At 44.4% G+C, this 17,655-nt stretch overlaps 1 protein-coding gene across 3 annotated transcripts in view; it reads left to right on the plus strand.

Moving 5' to 3' along the window:
* The window catches only part of btk (Bruton agammaglobulinemia tyrosine kinase), a 124,805-nt gene that overhangs the window by 32,354 nt on the left and 74,796 nt on the right, over positions 1-17,655 (plus strand). For all 3 annotated transcript variants that reach the window (XM_048544452.2, XM_048544454.2, XM_059651516.1), the window contains one exon: positions 12,411-12,574. In XM_048544452.2, the coding sequence (XP_048400409.1) occupies positions 12,449-12,574 (126 nt within the window). In that variant the 5' untranslated portion in view covers positions 12,411-12,448. The remainder of the gene's footprint in view (positions 1-12,410; positions 12,575-17,655) is intronic.

The raw sequence follows: 17,655 nt of genomic DNA on the forward strand, positions 1-17,655 counted from the left end.
TCCATATGCCACTCCTCAGCCCATCGGCCCATCTGAGCAAGGTCATGTTGTGCTCTGAAATAATCTTTTACACTGTCCACTACACCACCAATTTTGGTGTCATCAGCAAACTTGATAACCATACCTCCGACATTCACATCCAAATCATTGTTATATCAATGACAAAAAGTAGTGGACAGACCTTTCCAGCACACCGCTGGTTACATGCCTCTAGTCAGAAAAACAACCCTCCATTACCACCCTCGGTCTCCTACCTTCAAGCCAATTTTGCATCCGAATGGTTAGCGCTCCTTTGATTCCATGTGATTTAACCCTGTTAACCAAACTATCATGAGGAACTCCCTACTTACATCCGTGAGACCACCCATGCTCTCCACCTCCTCCAGAACTTCCAATTCCCTGGCCCCCAACACCTCATTTTCACCATGGACGTCCAGTCCCTATACACCTGTATTCTGCATGCAGATGGCCTCAAAGCCCTCCGCTTCTTCCTGTCCCGCAGGCCCAACCAGTCCCCCTCCACCGACACCCTCATCCGCCTAGCCGAACTTGTCCTCACCCTCAACAACTTCTCTTTCAATTCCTCCCACTTCCTACAGACAAAGAGGGTGGCCATGGGCACCCTCATGGGCCCCAGCTATGCCTGCCTCTTTGTAGGTTACGTGGAACAGTCCCTCTTCCGCACCAATACAGGCCCCAAACCCCACCTCTTCCTCCGTTACATTGATGACTGTATCGGCGCCGCCTCTTGCTCCCCAGAGGAGCTCGAACAGTTCATCCACTTCACCAATACCTTCCACCCCAACCTCAAGTTCACCTGGGCCATCTCCAACACATCTCTCACCTTCCTGAACCTCTCAGTCTCCATCTCAGGCAACCAGCTTGTAACTGATGTCCATTTCAAGCCCACCGACTCCCACAGCTACCTAGAATACACTTCCTCCCACCCACCCTCCTGCAAAAATCCCATCCCCTATTCCCAATTCCTCCGCCTCCGCCGCATCTGCTCCCAGGATGAGGCATTCCACTCCTGCACATCCCAGATGTCCAAGTTCTTCAAGGACCGCAACTTTCCCCCCATAGTGGTCGAGAACGTCCTTGACTACATCTCCCGCATTTCCCACAACACATCCCTCACACCCCGCCCCCGCCACAACCGCCCAAAGAGGATCCCCCTGGTTCTCACACACCACCCCACCAACCTCCGGATACAACGTATTATCCTCCGACACTTCCGCCATCTACAATCCGACCCCACCACCCAAGACATTTTTCCATCCCCACCCTTGTCTGCTTTCCGGAGAGACTACTCTCTCCGTGACTCCCTTGTTCGCTCCACACTGCCCTCCAACCCCACCACACCCGGCACCTTCCCCTGCAACCGCAGGAAGTGCTACACTTGCCCCCACACCTCCTCCCTCACCCCTATCCCAGGCCCCAAGATGACTTTCCATATTAAGCAGAGGTTTACCTGCACATCTGCCAATGTGGTATACTGTATCCATTGTACCCGGTGTGGCTTCCTCTAAATTGGGGAAACCAAGCGGAGGCTTGGGGACCGCTTTGCAGAACGCCTCCGCTCGGTTCACAATAAACAACTGCACCTCCCAGTTGCGAACCATTTCAACTGTCCTCCCATTCTTTAGATGACATGCCCATCATGGGCCTCCTGCAATGCCACAATGATGCCACCCGAAGGTTGCAGGAACAGCAACTCATATTCCGCTTTGGGAACCCTGCAGCCCAATGGTATCAATGTGGACTTCACCAACTTCAAAATTTCCCCTTCCCCCACTGCATCCCAAAACCAGCTCAGTTCGTCCCCTCCCCCCACTGCATCACACAACCAGCCTAGCCCGTCTCTGCCTACCTAACCTGTTCTTCCTCTCACCCATCCCTTCCTCCCACCCCAAGCCGCACCTCCATTTCCTACCTACTAACCTCATCCCACCTCCTTGACCTGTCCGTCTTCTCTGGACTGACCTATCCCCTCCCTACCTCCCCATCTATACTCTTCTCTCCACCTATCTTCTTTTCTCTCCATCTTCGGTCCGCCTCCCCCTCTCTCCCTATTTATTCCAGAACCCTCACTCCATCCCCCTCTCTGATGAAGGGTCTAGGCCCGAAACATCAGCTTTTGTGCTCTTGAAACGCTGCTTAGCCTGCTGTGTTCATCCAGCTTCACACTTTATTACCATGAGGAACCTTGTTGACCACCTTGCTGAAGTCTATATAGATTACTGCTCTGTCTTCATCAATCACCTTTGCCACTTCTTCAAAAAACTCACTCAAGTTGATGAGATACAATCTCCTATGCACAAAGCCACATTGACTATCCCTAATCAGTCCTTGCCTTTCCAAATACATGTAAATTCTATCCTTCAGAATACCCTCCAATGACTTAACCTCCACTGACATCAATTTCACCAGTCTATAGTTCCGTGGTTTTCCTTATCACGTTTCTTAAATATTGGCACCACATTAGCTACCCTTCAGTCTTCCAGCACCTCATTCGTGGCTATCAATGACATAAATGTCTCAGCAAGGGGCCCAGCAATCACTTCCCTAGCTTCCCATAGAGTTCTGGGATAATCCCAGGGATTTATCCAGCTCTGTGCATTAGATATCCAGCATCTCCTCCCATGTATTATGGACATTTTTCAAGATTTCACTGTTTATCTCTCGAAGTTCTCTAGATTACATATCCTTTTCCACAGTAAATACTAATGTGAAATACTTGTTTGTTTGTCAACTGTATATCCCAAGCATTGACAACGTAAAAGGAGGTTGAAGTTTAAATTCATCTGCTCTGATTTGCTTGTGTAAATGAACTATCATCGATGAAGCTTTCTCCAAAATGTTTCTCAGTTAATGGGAAAGGGGCAGTAAGTCCTTTGAGTAGTTTATTCTCACAGTGAGGTGAAATGGAATGGTGAATTATATTGCTGAGAAAGGTTAGCATTCCCATAGCAAATTTCAAAATGTCAGAAAATTTCTCTGCAGCCAATTAAATAGCTGTGACATGTAATCAATCTTATAATGTGGCAACCAAAATATGCTCACAGTGATCTCCCACAAACAACAATGTGGATAGGAGAATATATACTGATGAGAACTCTGGAGTGAACTGGTTTGCTCATCTCCTAATTTGCCCTGGGCTTTCTGGGAGTTGGACTTTAATCCATGACTCACTGAGAGTCAAAGTGGAGTGTAAGCAACAGGAAAGTGACCAGTCAGGAGGTTGAAACTGGCATCATTCAGTCATGCAGATACAACACTGGATCAGGTGATACTACTTGCAAAGAGCAAATACAGGCTCAATGTGTTAAATGGCATCCTTCTGTCTATAAGATTCGATTCAAAGAATTGCTAGGCCAGAATTTTGGTTTCTCCATGGTGTTTGTTTTATTTAGACAGCAGAGCATATATTCCCCCCTTGGCTGTCCAGGTGCATTGCTGCTCTGGATTTGTTTTTTGGTATTTTAGAAATATTTTCTTTAAAACCTAACAAAAATTTCTCTCAGAACTGTGAAAATTGCAGACAGATGGCCAGTGTTGAGGGAGTGCTGCACTATCAGAGGGTCATTGTTGAGGGAGAGCTGCTCTGGTGGAGGGTCAGTGCTGAGGGAGTGTTGCACTGTACTGTCAGAGTGGCAGTACTTAGTGAGTTACACACTATTAGAAGTCAATACTGAGTGAGTGCTACACTGTCAGACAGCAAATACTGATGGGGTGCTGCATGAGCAGAGCATCAGCACTGAGGGAGTGCTGTACTGTCACAGTCAGCATTGAAAGGGAGCTGCACTGATAGATACACAGTGCTGTACTGTCAGGGACATAGTGCTGAAAGAGTGTTGCATGGTGCGAAAGCAGATTAGAATCTGTACTGAAGAAAACCACAGCAACACAAACACACAATGTCACATGAATGAAATGACTATCTCCCACCCCACAGAGGACTGGACTGAACCCACCCTGTCAGCATAACCATGTGTGAAGCATGAGTGGAATGCAGTGTCAGAGCACATCTCAGGGAAACCAATTTGTGTAATTTAAAATACAGATAATCTAGTTCGGAACAATGAAGTCCTGACAAAGGTTTTCAGTCAACACATTGATGTTCTTGCTCCTCAGAAGCTGTCTGACCTGCTCTGCTTTTCCAGCTTCACATCTACTGACTGTAGTCCATAAGACAAAGGAGCAGAAATTAGGCCATTCAGCCCCTTGAGTCTGCTCTGCCATTCAACCATGGCTGAAAGTTCCTCAACCCCATTCTCCTGCTTTCTCCTTGTAACCCTTGATCTCCTTGATCATCAAGGACCTATCTATTTCAGTCTTAAATGTACTCAATGACCTGGCCTCCACAGCCTTCTATGGCAGTGAATTCCACAGATTCACCACTCTCTGGCTGAAGAAGTTTCTCCTTATCTCCATTCTAATCGGTCTTCTCTTTATTCTAAGGCTGTGCCCTTGGGTTGTAGTCTCTCCTACAAATGTCTTCCTAACATCCACTCTGTCCAGGCCATTTAGTATCCTGTAAGTTTCAATTGGAACCCCCTCTCAGCCTTCTAAACGCCAATGTGGCTTTTTTCTTTCTCTCCCATGTGTCATGGACAAGAGCAAAGGTAAATTCAGCTATTGTTTCCATCCATGTTTCCTGTCTATAACAGGGGTTATCTTTAAATTTTTTTCTTTTTCCTCATTCAAACAATGAGGTGATGTGTTTCCCCAAACAATCCCAGTTTGTAAGGTTTGTACTGCATTTAAATAGTTTGTAATACACATTCACACACACTTGCATCCAAGAAAGAGATGTTTAATGAGGAATTAACAAATTCCTTCCAATCATGGTTGTTGGAATAATTTCTCGTGAATTAGGGTGTGCAGTAAATCAACATCCAGTTGAAGTTTTTCATTGGCTGTGCACAGATGTTTCTCTTTGAAAAGTTGACACACAGTCAAGTTGCTGGTAAAGGTGTTGCAGTTGTCCAGAACTTTCCTTTCAGAAACATAGATTTGTTTTCTGGAATCCAATATTAAGAGTCATTGAGATTAGAGACCGCCATTTAGCTAAACCTGTATTTGCTTATTCTTTAGATGTTATAAGCAGGCTCACCAACAGGACACAAAACTCTAGATTTACAAACGTTCCAGAAAAGCCAGGAGTTTCAATAAGATTACTGGGGCTTTGGGCAATGCATTCAGCTGCTGAGGTGGTTTTGGAGTTGCATCATGAGAAAAGATTGTGTTTTATAGCAGACAACTATGGAACATTTGCACCAAGTTAATCGATAATGAATTGCAATGGTTTCCTTTGCTCAGACCGAGCTAAGGTGGCAGTTCTGTCTACCAGGTTTTTCATGTTGGTTTGGCTGGAATGTTTTCCCTGTTCAAGGACTGTCACATTCCAGGAGGTGATGACTGAAATTTGATAGAAATTTGAAAGCAGTCAACTTGCTCATTCTGTGTTCACTCGAAGCCATTTTAAATTCCAGCAATATGCATTTTCTAAAAAAAATTCAAACAAAGCATTGCAGTTTTAAAAAGAAAGGGTTCCAGCTCTACACCTTGTTATCTCATGGGATCCTTCTTTCTGCCGTCCGGATATTATCCACACACATACATGAATTCTCTTTCTCACCTTCTTTGTCTCCTTTCCATTGTTTTTCTCTCCTTTCCTAACTTGTATTTTCTTTCCTAATTTTTCATCTGCTTTCTTTCATTTGTTTTGCATTCGGTCATCAGGCCCCAATTATTTACAATCTATAATGAATGCGGACATAGAAGGTACTGTGGCAAAATTTGCAGAAGACATCAAAATAGATAGGAAAGTAAGTTGCTATGAAGAAATAAGGAACCTATAAATGGATATGAGATAATGGGAACTGCAGATGCTGGAGAATCCAAGATAACAAAGTGTGGAGCTGGATGAACACAGCAGGCCAAGCAGCATTTCAGGAGCACTAGGCCCGAAACGTCAGCTTTTGTGCTCCTGAGGTGCTGCTTGGCCTGCTGTGTTCATCCAGCTCCACACTTTGTTATTATAAATGGATATGGATAAATTAGTTGAATGAGTCAAAATTTGGCATGTAGTGTTTAATGTGGATAAGTGTGAGGTTATCCATTTTCATCAGAGGAATAGAAAGGCAACTTATTATATAAACAGAGAGAAACTTCAGAGTGTTTTGTTGCAGAGAGATCTGGGTGCACTCGTGCATGAAGCGCTGAAAACATGTAGGCAAATACAGCAGGAAATAAGGAAGGTAAATGGAATTTATCGTCAAAGGAACAGATTATAAAAATAGCTAAGTGTTGCTGCAACTGCACAGTTTTGATCCCCTTACTTCAGTAAGGACATAGTTGTACTGGAGGCAGTTCAGAGAGGGCTCACTATTGAGTCTAGAATTGAGGGGTTTGTTTTTTGAAGAGAGGTTGGGTATTTTGCCAATACTCTCTTGAGTTTAGAAGAATGAGAGGAGATTTCATTGAGGTATATAAGATCCTCAAGGGGATTGACAAACTAGGTGTAGAGAGGATGTATCCTCATGTGGGACAAGCTAGAAGAGAGATCATAGATACAGGGTAAAGCTAAGCAGATTTAAAACAGAGATGAGAAGAAATGACTATTTTCACATTGTTGTGAAACTGTCCCCAGATTACCGTGCATGCGGGATACTGAATAAATTTAAGGAGGTAGAAGATATTTTTAATTAGTTCCAGGTTGAATGCCGATGGGGAGCGGGCAGGAAAATGGAGTTGAAGCCAAGATGAGATCAGCCATGAACATATTAAATGGTGGAGCAGGCTTGAGAAGCCTACTCCTGTTCCTAATTTTTAGGTTACTTCCTTCTGATCGTTTGTGGAGCCTGCCTGATGATGAATGATGAGATAGTGATCAGGGTGCTTTTGTAGTGACAGTAGCTGTTCAGTGAGCCTGTGCCATGGCTCTGGTGAGTCAGGCTGCAGGTGTGCTTATACACAGCTGGGGGGCAGTTGGTGACCTTTTTGAGGCTGACAGGAAGCATATCAGGAAGGCCAGCAATGCAACTTGAAATGATTTTACATAGATGAATAAAAAGAGGAAGCAACTCCTGCACGTGAGTAAGTGCTATCTACTTTTGAAAGTTCACTGGGTTATTGGAAAATGGGCAATGAAGTGAGTGGAGAATTTATTCAACGCAGCAGGTACAACAGAACCGAACATACTTTCTTATTAAAACAATCATGTTTTTACAGAATGCTTCACCTTCTCAAATGATCCCAAAGGCCCAACCAGTGAAAGATATAATCAAGGAATAGGAATAGGCCCCTCAGTCTTTGAACTTGTACTGCTATTCAATGACTTCAAGACAGATCTGATTTTGACCTTAATTCTACATTCCTGCAAATCTTCAATAATCTTTTATCCACTAGTAATCAAAAATCTATCTACCTCTGCAGAAAGAAAAATTAAAGATTCTGCATTCACTGCTTTTTGAGAAGGGGAATTCTAAAGATTCAGAACCTTCTGGCAGCAGCAATGTTTCCTCACCTCTATTTTAACTGGGCACCCCCTTACTTTTAAATACTGATCCCTAGTTTCTAGATTCTCCTAAAAGAGGAAACATCCTTTCCACATGCACCCGGTCAAATCTCCTCAGGATCTTATATGTTTCAATTAAGTCACCTCTGACCTTCTGAATTCTTCTAGTCTGTCTAGCCTTTTCTCATAAAGCAGACAAGACTCAATAAAGAACACTTATCAAGTGTTTTTACTATTGTAACAGAATAAAGCTGCAGGCAATTTTAACAAAGCAAGATCTTGCATGTGATAATGACCAGAAAATGTATTGTAGAATTGCTGGTCCAGGCATAAATATTGGTCCTGTTATCTCTGAAAACCTTCCATCTTGTCAGGCAAGCTTTGCTTTCTGGTGCTGAACTTTGTGTTAACCATCAGCTAATGTGTCTCAGTCTCCACTCACTAACTTGGCAGTCTTTCCCACATTTTTTGAAGAGGAAGAGAGTTGGTTGAGCAGGTGGAGGATTTTCTGGCCCCTCTTTTCTCCAAGCTGCTTCTTGTCCAGATGAGCTTTTCGATTTTCTTCTCCTCTTCCAATGCTCTTCCTCGAGATGTTAGCCACAACTGTCTCCCAGTTGATAATGTCAACATCTGTCAGCTACAAGTCTTCCTTGTATGGGGTATGAATGACCACGGGATCATGCCCTAGTGCCAATTGACTGTATAGAATTTTCTTTGGAGTAATAGTTTCATCTGACCAATGAATGTGGCAGAGCCAGCACAGACTTTACTGGTTTAGTACTGAATGCATGCTAATGGAATTAACATACTCCAGGAGCTCCGTGTTGATTACATTCTCCTTTTGTGCTCTTAAGATGCTGCTTGGCCTGCTGTGTTCACCCAGCTCCACATTTTGTTATCACTAAAAGACAAATAGACAGGTTGGTGAAGATGGCATTTGGCACACATGCCTTCATTGGTCAGAACATTGAGTATAGAGTTGGGACATCATATTGTGTCTGTACAAGACATTGGTGACACTGCTTTTAGAAGGTTGCACTTAATCCTGGTCTCCCTTGAATAGGAAGGATGTTGTTAAACTTGAAAGGGTTCAGAAAATATTTAGATGGATGTTGCCGGGATTGAAGGGTTTGTGAACACTGTCTGTGTGAAAATGTTACCTCTTAGGTCCCTTTAAACCTTTCCTCTCTCACCATAAACCTCTGCCCTCTAGTTTTGGACAACTCTACCCTGGGAAAAATGCCATGGCTTCCACCCTATCTATGGCGCTCATGACTTTATAAGCCTCTATCAGATCATCCCTGAGTCTCCGATGCTCCAGGGGAAGTAGCCGCAGCCTATTCTGCTTTTCCTATAGCTAAAACCCTTCAATCCTATCGAAGGGAGACCAGGATTAAATGCAGCATTCTAAAAGCGGCCTCGCCAATGTCCTGTACAGCCACAGCATTATGTCTCAACTCTATATGGTCGCTCATCCACTTAAATGTGCGTGCGGTGTTTCCACCTTTCTGAAACTGTTAACTATCATACTCCCTGGCTCTTGTAAATTCCTCATTGCATCTAACTGCTGGTTCAACCAATCCATGTGATCTGGTATGACATACCCTGCAGGAACATTGAAATTCTCCCAGATCTTCCACATCCAACAGGAAGAGCACGTCACCCTACGAAAAGCCAGTTCTGCCCCTTTAACAATCTACAGACCCAGAAAATACTGAGAAACAAACACAATCCACTTGTAGAGTCATACTGTCATTTCACACAGAAGCAGACTCTTTGGTCCAACTTGTCCATGCCTAACTAATCCCAAACTAGACTAGTCCTTCCTGCCTGCTGCTGGCCCATATCCTTCCAAGCCCTTCCTATTCATGTATCTGGCCAAATGTCTTTTGAATAATGTAATTTTACCCGTATCCACCACTTTGTCACGAAGTTCATTCCACACACCAGCCATTCTCTGAGTAAAATATTTGTCCCTTACGACTTTTTAAAATCTTTCTCCATTCGATTCCACCAGGTTCTATGTTGGGCTTTCAACCTAAGTCTACACAGTATTAGCCTGGGCTTTTGGTTTGCTAGATTAGTGGTATTGTCACTACACAACCAGCCCCTCCCTTTCTGTTTCAAGGTATGTTAATATATTACACTGTCTAAGCTGCATCCATCTTGTTCAAAGGTCTTTCCTGGAATCCCTCTTACCAAATTTCTCAATTACTTATGAAGCTAAAACAACCTTCATTGTTGCATTCTCCATGGACAATATGATCTGTGTTCTTCTTTGAGCTCTCAGCAACCATAGACAGATGTCTATCCTATCCTCCATCAACACCTTTCTACTGTTGTCCAGTGCAATTACTGACCCTCATTTGGTTCCACTCTTGTCTGTCTAATCATGGCCAGAGCATTTTGAGCAACTGAGACCTTCCCCCCCACCCCCCGACCCCCCACCGAATTAATTACATATGCAGTCCCTCAGTGATAGTCAGTGGAGTGGTAGACAGTGTGGAAGAATGTTGCAGGTTGCAGGGAGACTTGGATAAACTGCAGAATTGGACTGAAAGGTGGAGAATGGAGTTCAATGCAGATAAATGTGAGGTGATTCACTTTGGGGAGAATAGTAGGAAGGCTGAATAATGGAAAGATTCTTGGTAGTGTGGATGTGCAGAGGGATCTTGGTGTCCATGTACATAGATCCCTGAAAGTTGCCATTCAGGTTGATAGTGCTGTTAAGAAGGCATATGATGTGTTAGGTTTTATTGGTAGAGGGATTGCGTCCCGGAGCCATGACGCCATGCTGCAACTGTACAAAATGCTAGTGTGGTCTCACTCGGAATATTGTGTGCAGTTCTGGTTGCCCCATTATAGGAAGGATGTGGAAGCATTGGAAAAGGTGCAGAGGAGATTTACCAGGATGTTACCTGGCCTGGAGTGAAGGTCTTGTGAGAAAAAGCTGAGGACTTGGGTCTGTTCTCAATGGAGAAAAGAAGGCTAAGAGGGGATTTAATAGAGACAAAGAAGATGATCAGAGGATTAGATAGGGTGGACAGTGAGAGTCTTTTTCCTAGGATGACGACGCCGGCTTGTATGAGAGGGCATAGCTGCAAATTGAGGGGTGATAGATTTAAGACAGATGTCAGAGGCAGGTTCTTTACTCAGAGAGTGGTAAGGGCATGGAATGCCCTGCCTGCCAATGTAGTTAACTCAGCCACATTAGGAGCATTTAAACAGTCCTTGGATAAGCATATGGATGATGATGGGATAGTGTAGGGGGATGGGCTTAGATTAGTTCACAGGTCAGTGCAACATCAAGGGCCGAAGGGCCTGTTCTGCGCTGTATTGTCCTATGTTCTATGTTACCTCCTCTTTCTTGACATAAACTCATCAGCTGTGGTGTCAAGCATTAAGTGCACTCCATTGGCACCCAACTCTAACTTGCCACCCTGTTTCTCAAACTCTCCGCTGCCTTTGTGCTCTTAACTTTGGTCCTCAACTTTGGCACATTCCACATACTCTCTTTCCTTGCTGTGAACTCCAACTTCCTTGCCAGCTACACTAACAGGCTGCACCATTGTGGTCTCCCAGTTGATTCCATTGTTGTATAAGGTAATGTTTTTGAAAGAGTTATTGCTGAAGTTCCATATAGCGCAACCCAGTTGGATGGTGAAAGTCAATAGGTGGAAAAGCAGCAGTCTAGTACAAGGTCTCTACAGAGAGAGACTTGTCATCTCTTGGTCCTGATAGTTAGACATAATTACAGTGACTACGTATTGTAGCTTGCACCTATTGCTATAATGCAGCAAAAAAGCATCTTGTTGTGTAAGGCAAATGCCTATTCTTGTTAAAGCTTGATCATATTCATGTTATGCCTCTGTTAATTTGATACACTCAGGATTTATAGGGGCTGTGGACAGATTGGAAGACTTCCTTATGGGTTTGCTTCTGCCCTGGACAAAGTGGCCATCAATAGGTTGAAGCAGCAGGTCAAGAAGGGGGTTATAGTACTTAACAATCTAACCCCCTTCCACAGTTATGTCACATTCGGGTAGCTATTGAGGTGGGGCATGCAATGTACACCAGCACAATAAAGGCCTTTGGAGGTCGGTGGGCACCACAGGGGCTGAAGTGCATCATTATCCCAGATAATACTATTTTGATTTGATTTTGATAAGTTTAATTTAGTCTTCTAAAAGTTTCCATTACTTGTCTGATTTTGTTTCTACTACAGTGCTCCAGTAGGATGCTAACATTTTATTTTAAAAGAGGAGAAAGGAGATTGTTGTGACCACAAGCCACCGATAATTGGTGTTGCTGCATATGACTTCCATGTCCTAGCGCCATCTCTCATATCCCTATTATTACTGCACAATTTGGGGAAACCCACCCCCGTTGGTTAATGGTTGTGATCAGAGATAATGGGAACTGCAGATGCTGGAAAATCCAAGATAAGAAAGTGTGAAGCTGGATGAACACAGCAGGCCAAGCAGCATTTCAGGAGCACAAAAGCTGACGTTTCGGGCCTAGGATGAAGGGTCTAGGCTCGAAACGTCAGCTTTTGTGCTCCTGAGATGCTGCTTGGCCTGCTGTGTTCATCCAGCCTATTGGCTTGTATATCTGATTTGTACCATGTTTTCCAAGGATGCAGTAGCAGTAATGTCAATTCGAAATCCTGTTCCCATCATTTAGAATTGTGCCATTTGAGGTGACTCAATGATCTGACCCAGTAAAGCTAGAATTGAAGTCACATATAAATGAGTCTTGTTAAGAATCTTCCAACAGGCAGTATCACTGAACTGTTCTTGGATTAGGGGAGGGTAAGATGATTTGCATTCATGGACCAACTGTTTTGTTTCTACTCCAATTTTTCAGTGTCCTTGTTTCTCTCTAACAGGATCTCTCAGTGGTTGTCTGCTCCCATCAAATACACTCATGGAGGAGGTATTCATTAAAAGATCACAGCAGAAGAAAAAGACATCACCACTCAACTACAAGGAGAGATTATTCATCCTGACTGACACCAAAATCTCCTACTATGAATATGACAGCGAACGAATGGTAAGCATCCATTTTTAAAAGGTTTCTGATACCGCTGAAGCCCAGATATTAACTGTAAGAATGCTCTTCAGCAGGGAGTGTGAGTAGAAACAGTTTTTAATTTTTCTGTCATGAAACATGGGCATAACTGGCTAATGAGCATTTATTGCGCATCCCTAGGTGGTAATGAGCAGCCTTCTTGAACCACATCAGCCCACATGCTGTAGCTTGACCCACAATACCCTAAGAGAGGCAGTTCCAGGATTTGACCCAGTGACAGTGAAGGAACAGCAACATATTTCCAAGGCAAGAGATAAGTGAGTTAGAGAGGAACTTGTAGGGGGTTGTGTTCCCTTGTAATTGCTGCTCTTGCCCTAGATGGTAGTGACTGTGGTTTTAGAAGATGCTATCTAAGGAGTATTGATCAGAGGTAATGGGAACTGCAAATGCTGGAGAATCCGAGATAACAAAGTGTGCAGCTGGATGAACACAGCAGGCCAAGCAGCATCTTAGGAGCACACGATGGTTTTGAGAGTAGATATTTAAAGTGGTGAATGTGGCGCCAATCAAGCAGGCTGCTTTGTCATGGTAAAATGGAATCCACTTGAATTGATTGCTAGTCCTTTTGCATTTGTGACCTACTTGTCATTTTTAACGGCATCTGAGGTTGTCCCAATTCTGTGAAAGTGCAGCCTTCAAGTCCGATTGGGACATCTGTTCTGTGTAATCACTTCATATCTTCTACATCGCTGTGGTTTGTTGGGTGATCCTGAACAACTATTCGCTGTAGGGGGCTTACACTCTTGACAGAAACCTTAACCAATCTCCACATTCACCAACCATGTGCACTGAATAACAACAGGTTGAAGTTTGACCCCTTCGCTTCTCCCCAGCTTGTTGTGATTAATCTGTTAATACAGGGAAGGAATTGATTCTGACGGCACAACCCTTGGTGTTCCTGCTAAAGGAGCAGCAGGGTAGCTAACTATCTAAACATCCAATGCACTATTCACCACATTTTTGTGGATGAGGGGTAGGAACAAAGGCAATAAGACTGGACAATACAGTGAATTTTAGTGCCTGTTCCTTGATTGAGCACTAATTGCCATGGTAAGTTTAGAGTACCTGGAGACATTGGGCCTAAGAATCCATTACTCATCCATGAGAGCTTGATTATTTCTGAATGCTGAGGACTTGAGACATAGCAATCTAATTTAACCTCAAAACTCCATGTGGTGTACTGCACTTGTAATGTGTTGAGTCTGAGATTGCTGGCCCTAATTTGTCAGGTCAACACATTCAAATAGTGCTAGATGTCCCACCTCCTATTTATCCTCCGTAAGCCTAAGGCATCCAAAACTCTGCTGCCTGTGTCTTAACTCACACTAGATCCCACCCTCCTGTCACCCTTTGTGTTCTCTGAACTACAATGGTCTGATGCTAAAATTCTTCTCATCCGCATTGACAAAATTTACAACACCCTGCCAAATGCTAGAATGTTCTCTAGCCCAACAATCCTTTGAACAGTTATCCAATCAGAGTCTCTCCAGCTTCCTTGAAGTTAATACTTTCACCATTTAGGACAGAGATAGGGAGGTGTTTCTTCTCTGAGAGGCATGTTTGTGTTTGGAATTCATTTTTCTGGAAGACAGTGGGCTTTTGGTCCCTTAATATAATCTAGGTTGAGTTGGAGAGATTTTTGAATGAGAAGGCGGTGAAGGTTTGCGGGGTCAGCTAGGTACGTGGAGTTAAGATCAGAATTAGATCTAACATGATTGCAACTTCTGAAAATTCATTTATGGGATGTGGGTATCTCTGGCTAGGCCAGCATTCATTGCCCACCCCTAATTGTCCAGATAGCAATTGAGAGTTAACTAAATTAATGTGGATCTGGAGTCACATGTAGACCAGACTAGGTAAAGATGGCAGTTTCTTTCCCTAAAGGGATTAATGCTTCATCTGGGATTTTCCCTGTCAATTAGCAATAGCTTTGTGGTCATCATTTGGGTGGCACGGTGGTTCAGTGGTTAGCACTGCTGCCTCAGTGCCAGCAACCTGGGTTCGATTCCAGCCTCTGGTGACTGTGTGGAGTTTGCACTTTCTCCCCCTGTCTGTGTGGTTTTCCTCCTGGTGCTCTGGTTTCCTCCCACAGTCCAAAGATGTGCAGGGTGGGTGGTTTGGCCATGTTAAATTGTCCCATGTTCAGGGATGTTTAGGTTAGTTGAGTTAGATATGGGAAATGCAGGGGTAGGGGAACGGGTATGGGCGGAATGCTCTTCGGAGGGGCAGTGTGGACTTGTTGGGCCAAATAGCCTTTTTCCACATTGTAGGGGTTCTATGGTTCTATGATCATTAGACTATTAATTCCAGATTTTGGTTGAATCAAAATTCTACCATCTGCCATGGCGGGATTCAAACCGAGAATATTACCTGTATCCTTGGATTGACCATCCGGAAACCATGCCACTAGTCCATCACCTCCCCTGAATGATGGATCAGGCTTGATGGGCTGAATGGCCTACTCCTGCTCCAATTATTTGATCTTTGATGAGAAACCATGTCTTTGTTTTGAACGTGAAATATTAACTCTGTTTCTGTCCCCACAGATTCTGCCGGCCTGCTGAATGTTTCTGTCAGGTTCTGCTGCTGTTTCCAATAGCTCAGTGTCATATTTTTTTCATAATATTCCAGTGGAGCATGTTATTACATGTTGGGATATGTCATTAGATTTATTAGCCATTATATGAACATATATATTGTACGTCCAGTAAGAAATAGGAGTGTAAGGCTCAGCAAGGCCAGGATGGCAATGTGGCCTTTGTAAAGCCAGGCCTGGTGATAGAATGTCACTGTAGATGGGAAAGGGAGTGGTGGGTAAGTGTGGGTATCATTGAGTTGGCAGTCATATAATGAAACAAGCCTGTGGCACTTCAGAAGAGCATTTTCCATTGAATGAATCTAGCAGAGGCAGCGAAAGAATGGAGAACGCAGTGGTGAATCTACAAACATGAGCCAAGAGAGAAGAATCAGAAACACATGTAGAGAATGCTGAAGAAACTCAATAGGTCTGAGATTGTAGACTTGCTTGCTTAGCCGAGCTGACTACTACAACTTCTTAAACCCCCAAGTATCAGGGCAGCCCACAAACCAATAGCCACCCTGCGACAGCTGTTAACGAACGTAAAGGATCCTATACCCACTACCAATAAAACAATTCAATACACAAAATACCATGCAAGGACTGTGAGAAACATTACATAGGCCAAACTGGAAGAAAATTGACAATAAGGATATACGAATACCAACTAGCCACCATGAGACTCGACCAATTCTCACTGGTCTCAATACACATGAACAAAGAAGGACATGAATTCGACTGTGACAACACATCCATAATAGCACAAGCCAAACATGCCAGGGAATTCTTGGAGGCCTGGCATTCCAACCAGAACTCCATCAACAAACACATTGAACTCGATATGAAATGCAAACCACTGAAAAACAGAACCGAACCACCCAGCAAACTGAGGCATATAATTAATGAGCAGGATGAAACACCAACGCTTTGCCAGAGGTGCAATGAAAATGTTAGCTAGACAGTGACGAAACAGCAAACAAACACCGGCTCACCAAGCAAGACGACAACTTATTTACAGCCCAGGCTGCAAATCTTCTCAAAAACGTTACTCAGCAGGTCGGTCAGCAGCTGTGGAGAGGGAAAAACAATGAACATTTTTGGTCCGGAGTGACTCAACTTCAGAATTGTCAAAGGACCAGTAAATCTGGTGAATGTGACAGACTTTATACCCTTCATTTTCAAGTGTTACTTTTTTTTTTCTGTTTCTTCCTCTTGGTGAGTGCCTTTCAGCCAAATATGAAGGGCTTAGGGACCCTCACAAGTCAAAGACAAAGGCAATTCCTGATATAATAAAATGTGAGGCTGGATGAACACAGCAGGCCAAGCAGCATCTCAGGAACACAAAAGCTGACGTTTCGGGCCTAGACCCTTCATCAGAGAGGGGGATGGGGGGAGGGAACTGGAATAAATAGGGAGAGAGGGGGAGGCGGACCGAAGATGGAGAGTAAAGAAGATAGGTGGAGAGAGTATAGGTGGGGAGGTAGGGAGGGGATAGGTCAGTCCAGGGAAGACGGACAGGTCAAGGAGGTGGGATGAGGTTAGTAGGTAGATGGGGGTGCGGCTTGGGGTGGGAGGAAGGGATGGGTGAGAGGAAGAACCGGTTAGGGAGGCAGAGACAGGTTGGACTGGTTTTGGGATGCAGTGGGTGGGGGGGAAGAGCTGGGCTGGTTGTGTGGTGCAGTGGGGGGAGGGGACGAACTGGGCTGGTTTAGGGATGCAGTAGGGGAAGGGGAGATTTTGAAACTGGTGAAGTCCACATTGATACCATATGGCTGCAGGGTTCCCAGGCGGAATATGAGTTGCTGTTCCTGCAACCTTCGGGTGGCATCATTGTGGCAGTGCAGGAGGCCCATGATGGACATGTCATCAAGAGAATGGGAGGGGGAGTGGAAATGGTTTGCGACTGGGAGGTGCAGTTGTTTTTCCTCTCACCCATCCCTTCCTCCCACCCCAAGCCGCACCCCCATCTACCTACTAACCTCATCCCACCTCCTTGACCTGTCCGTCTTCCCTGGACTGACCTATCCCCTCCCTACCTCCCCACCTATACTCTCCTCTCCACCTATCTTCTTTACTCTCCATCTTCGGTCCGCCTCCCCCTCTTTCCCTATTTATTCCAGTTCCCTCACCCCATCCCCCTCTCTGATGAAGGGTCTAGGCCCGAAACGTCAGCTTTTGTGCTCCTGAGATGCTGCTTGGCCTGCTGTGTTCATCCAGCCTCACATTTTATTATCTTGGAATTCTCCAGCATCTGCAGTTCCCATTATCTCCAATTCCTGATATGTCTGGTCATGGCTCCTTGAAATTCGGGCACAAAGTCCAGATGTTCTTCAAGTTGGAGGAGGCTCAGGGCTTTTCTGTGTGATCTGAGCAAGCAAGCTTTGAAGATGATCACAACCCTGTAAGAGCAGGGGCTGTAGCACAAGGGGAATTAGGGGTCAAGATGGGTAATTCAGGCAATGAT

The sequence above is a fragment of the Stegostoma tigrinum genome, chromosome 15 (genome assembly GCF_030684315.1).
Source record: "Stegostoma tigrinum isolate sSteTig4 chromosome 15, sSteTig4.hap1, whole genome shotgun sequence".
NCBI classification, from domain to species: domain Eukaryota; kingdom Metazoa; phylum Chordata; class Chondrichthyes; order Orectolobiformes; family Stegostomatidae; genus Stegostoma; species Stegostoma tigrinum.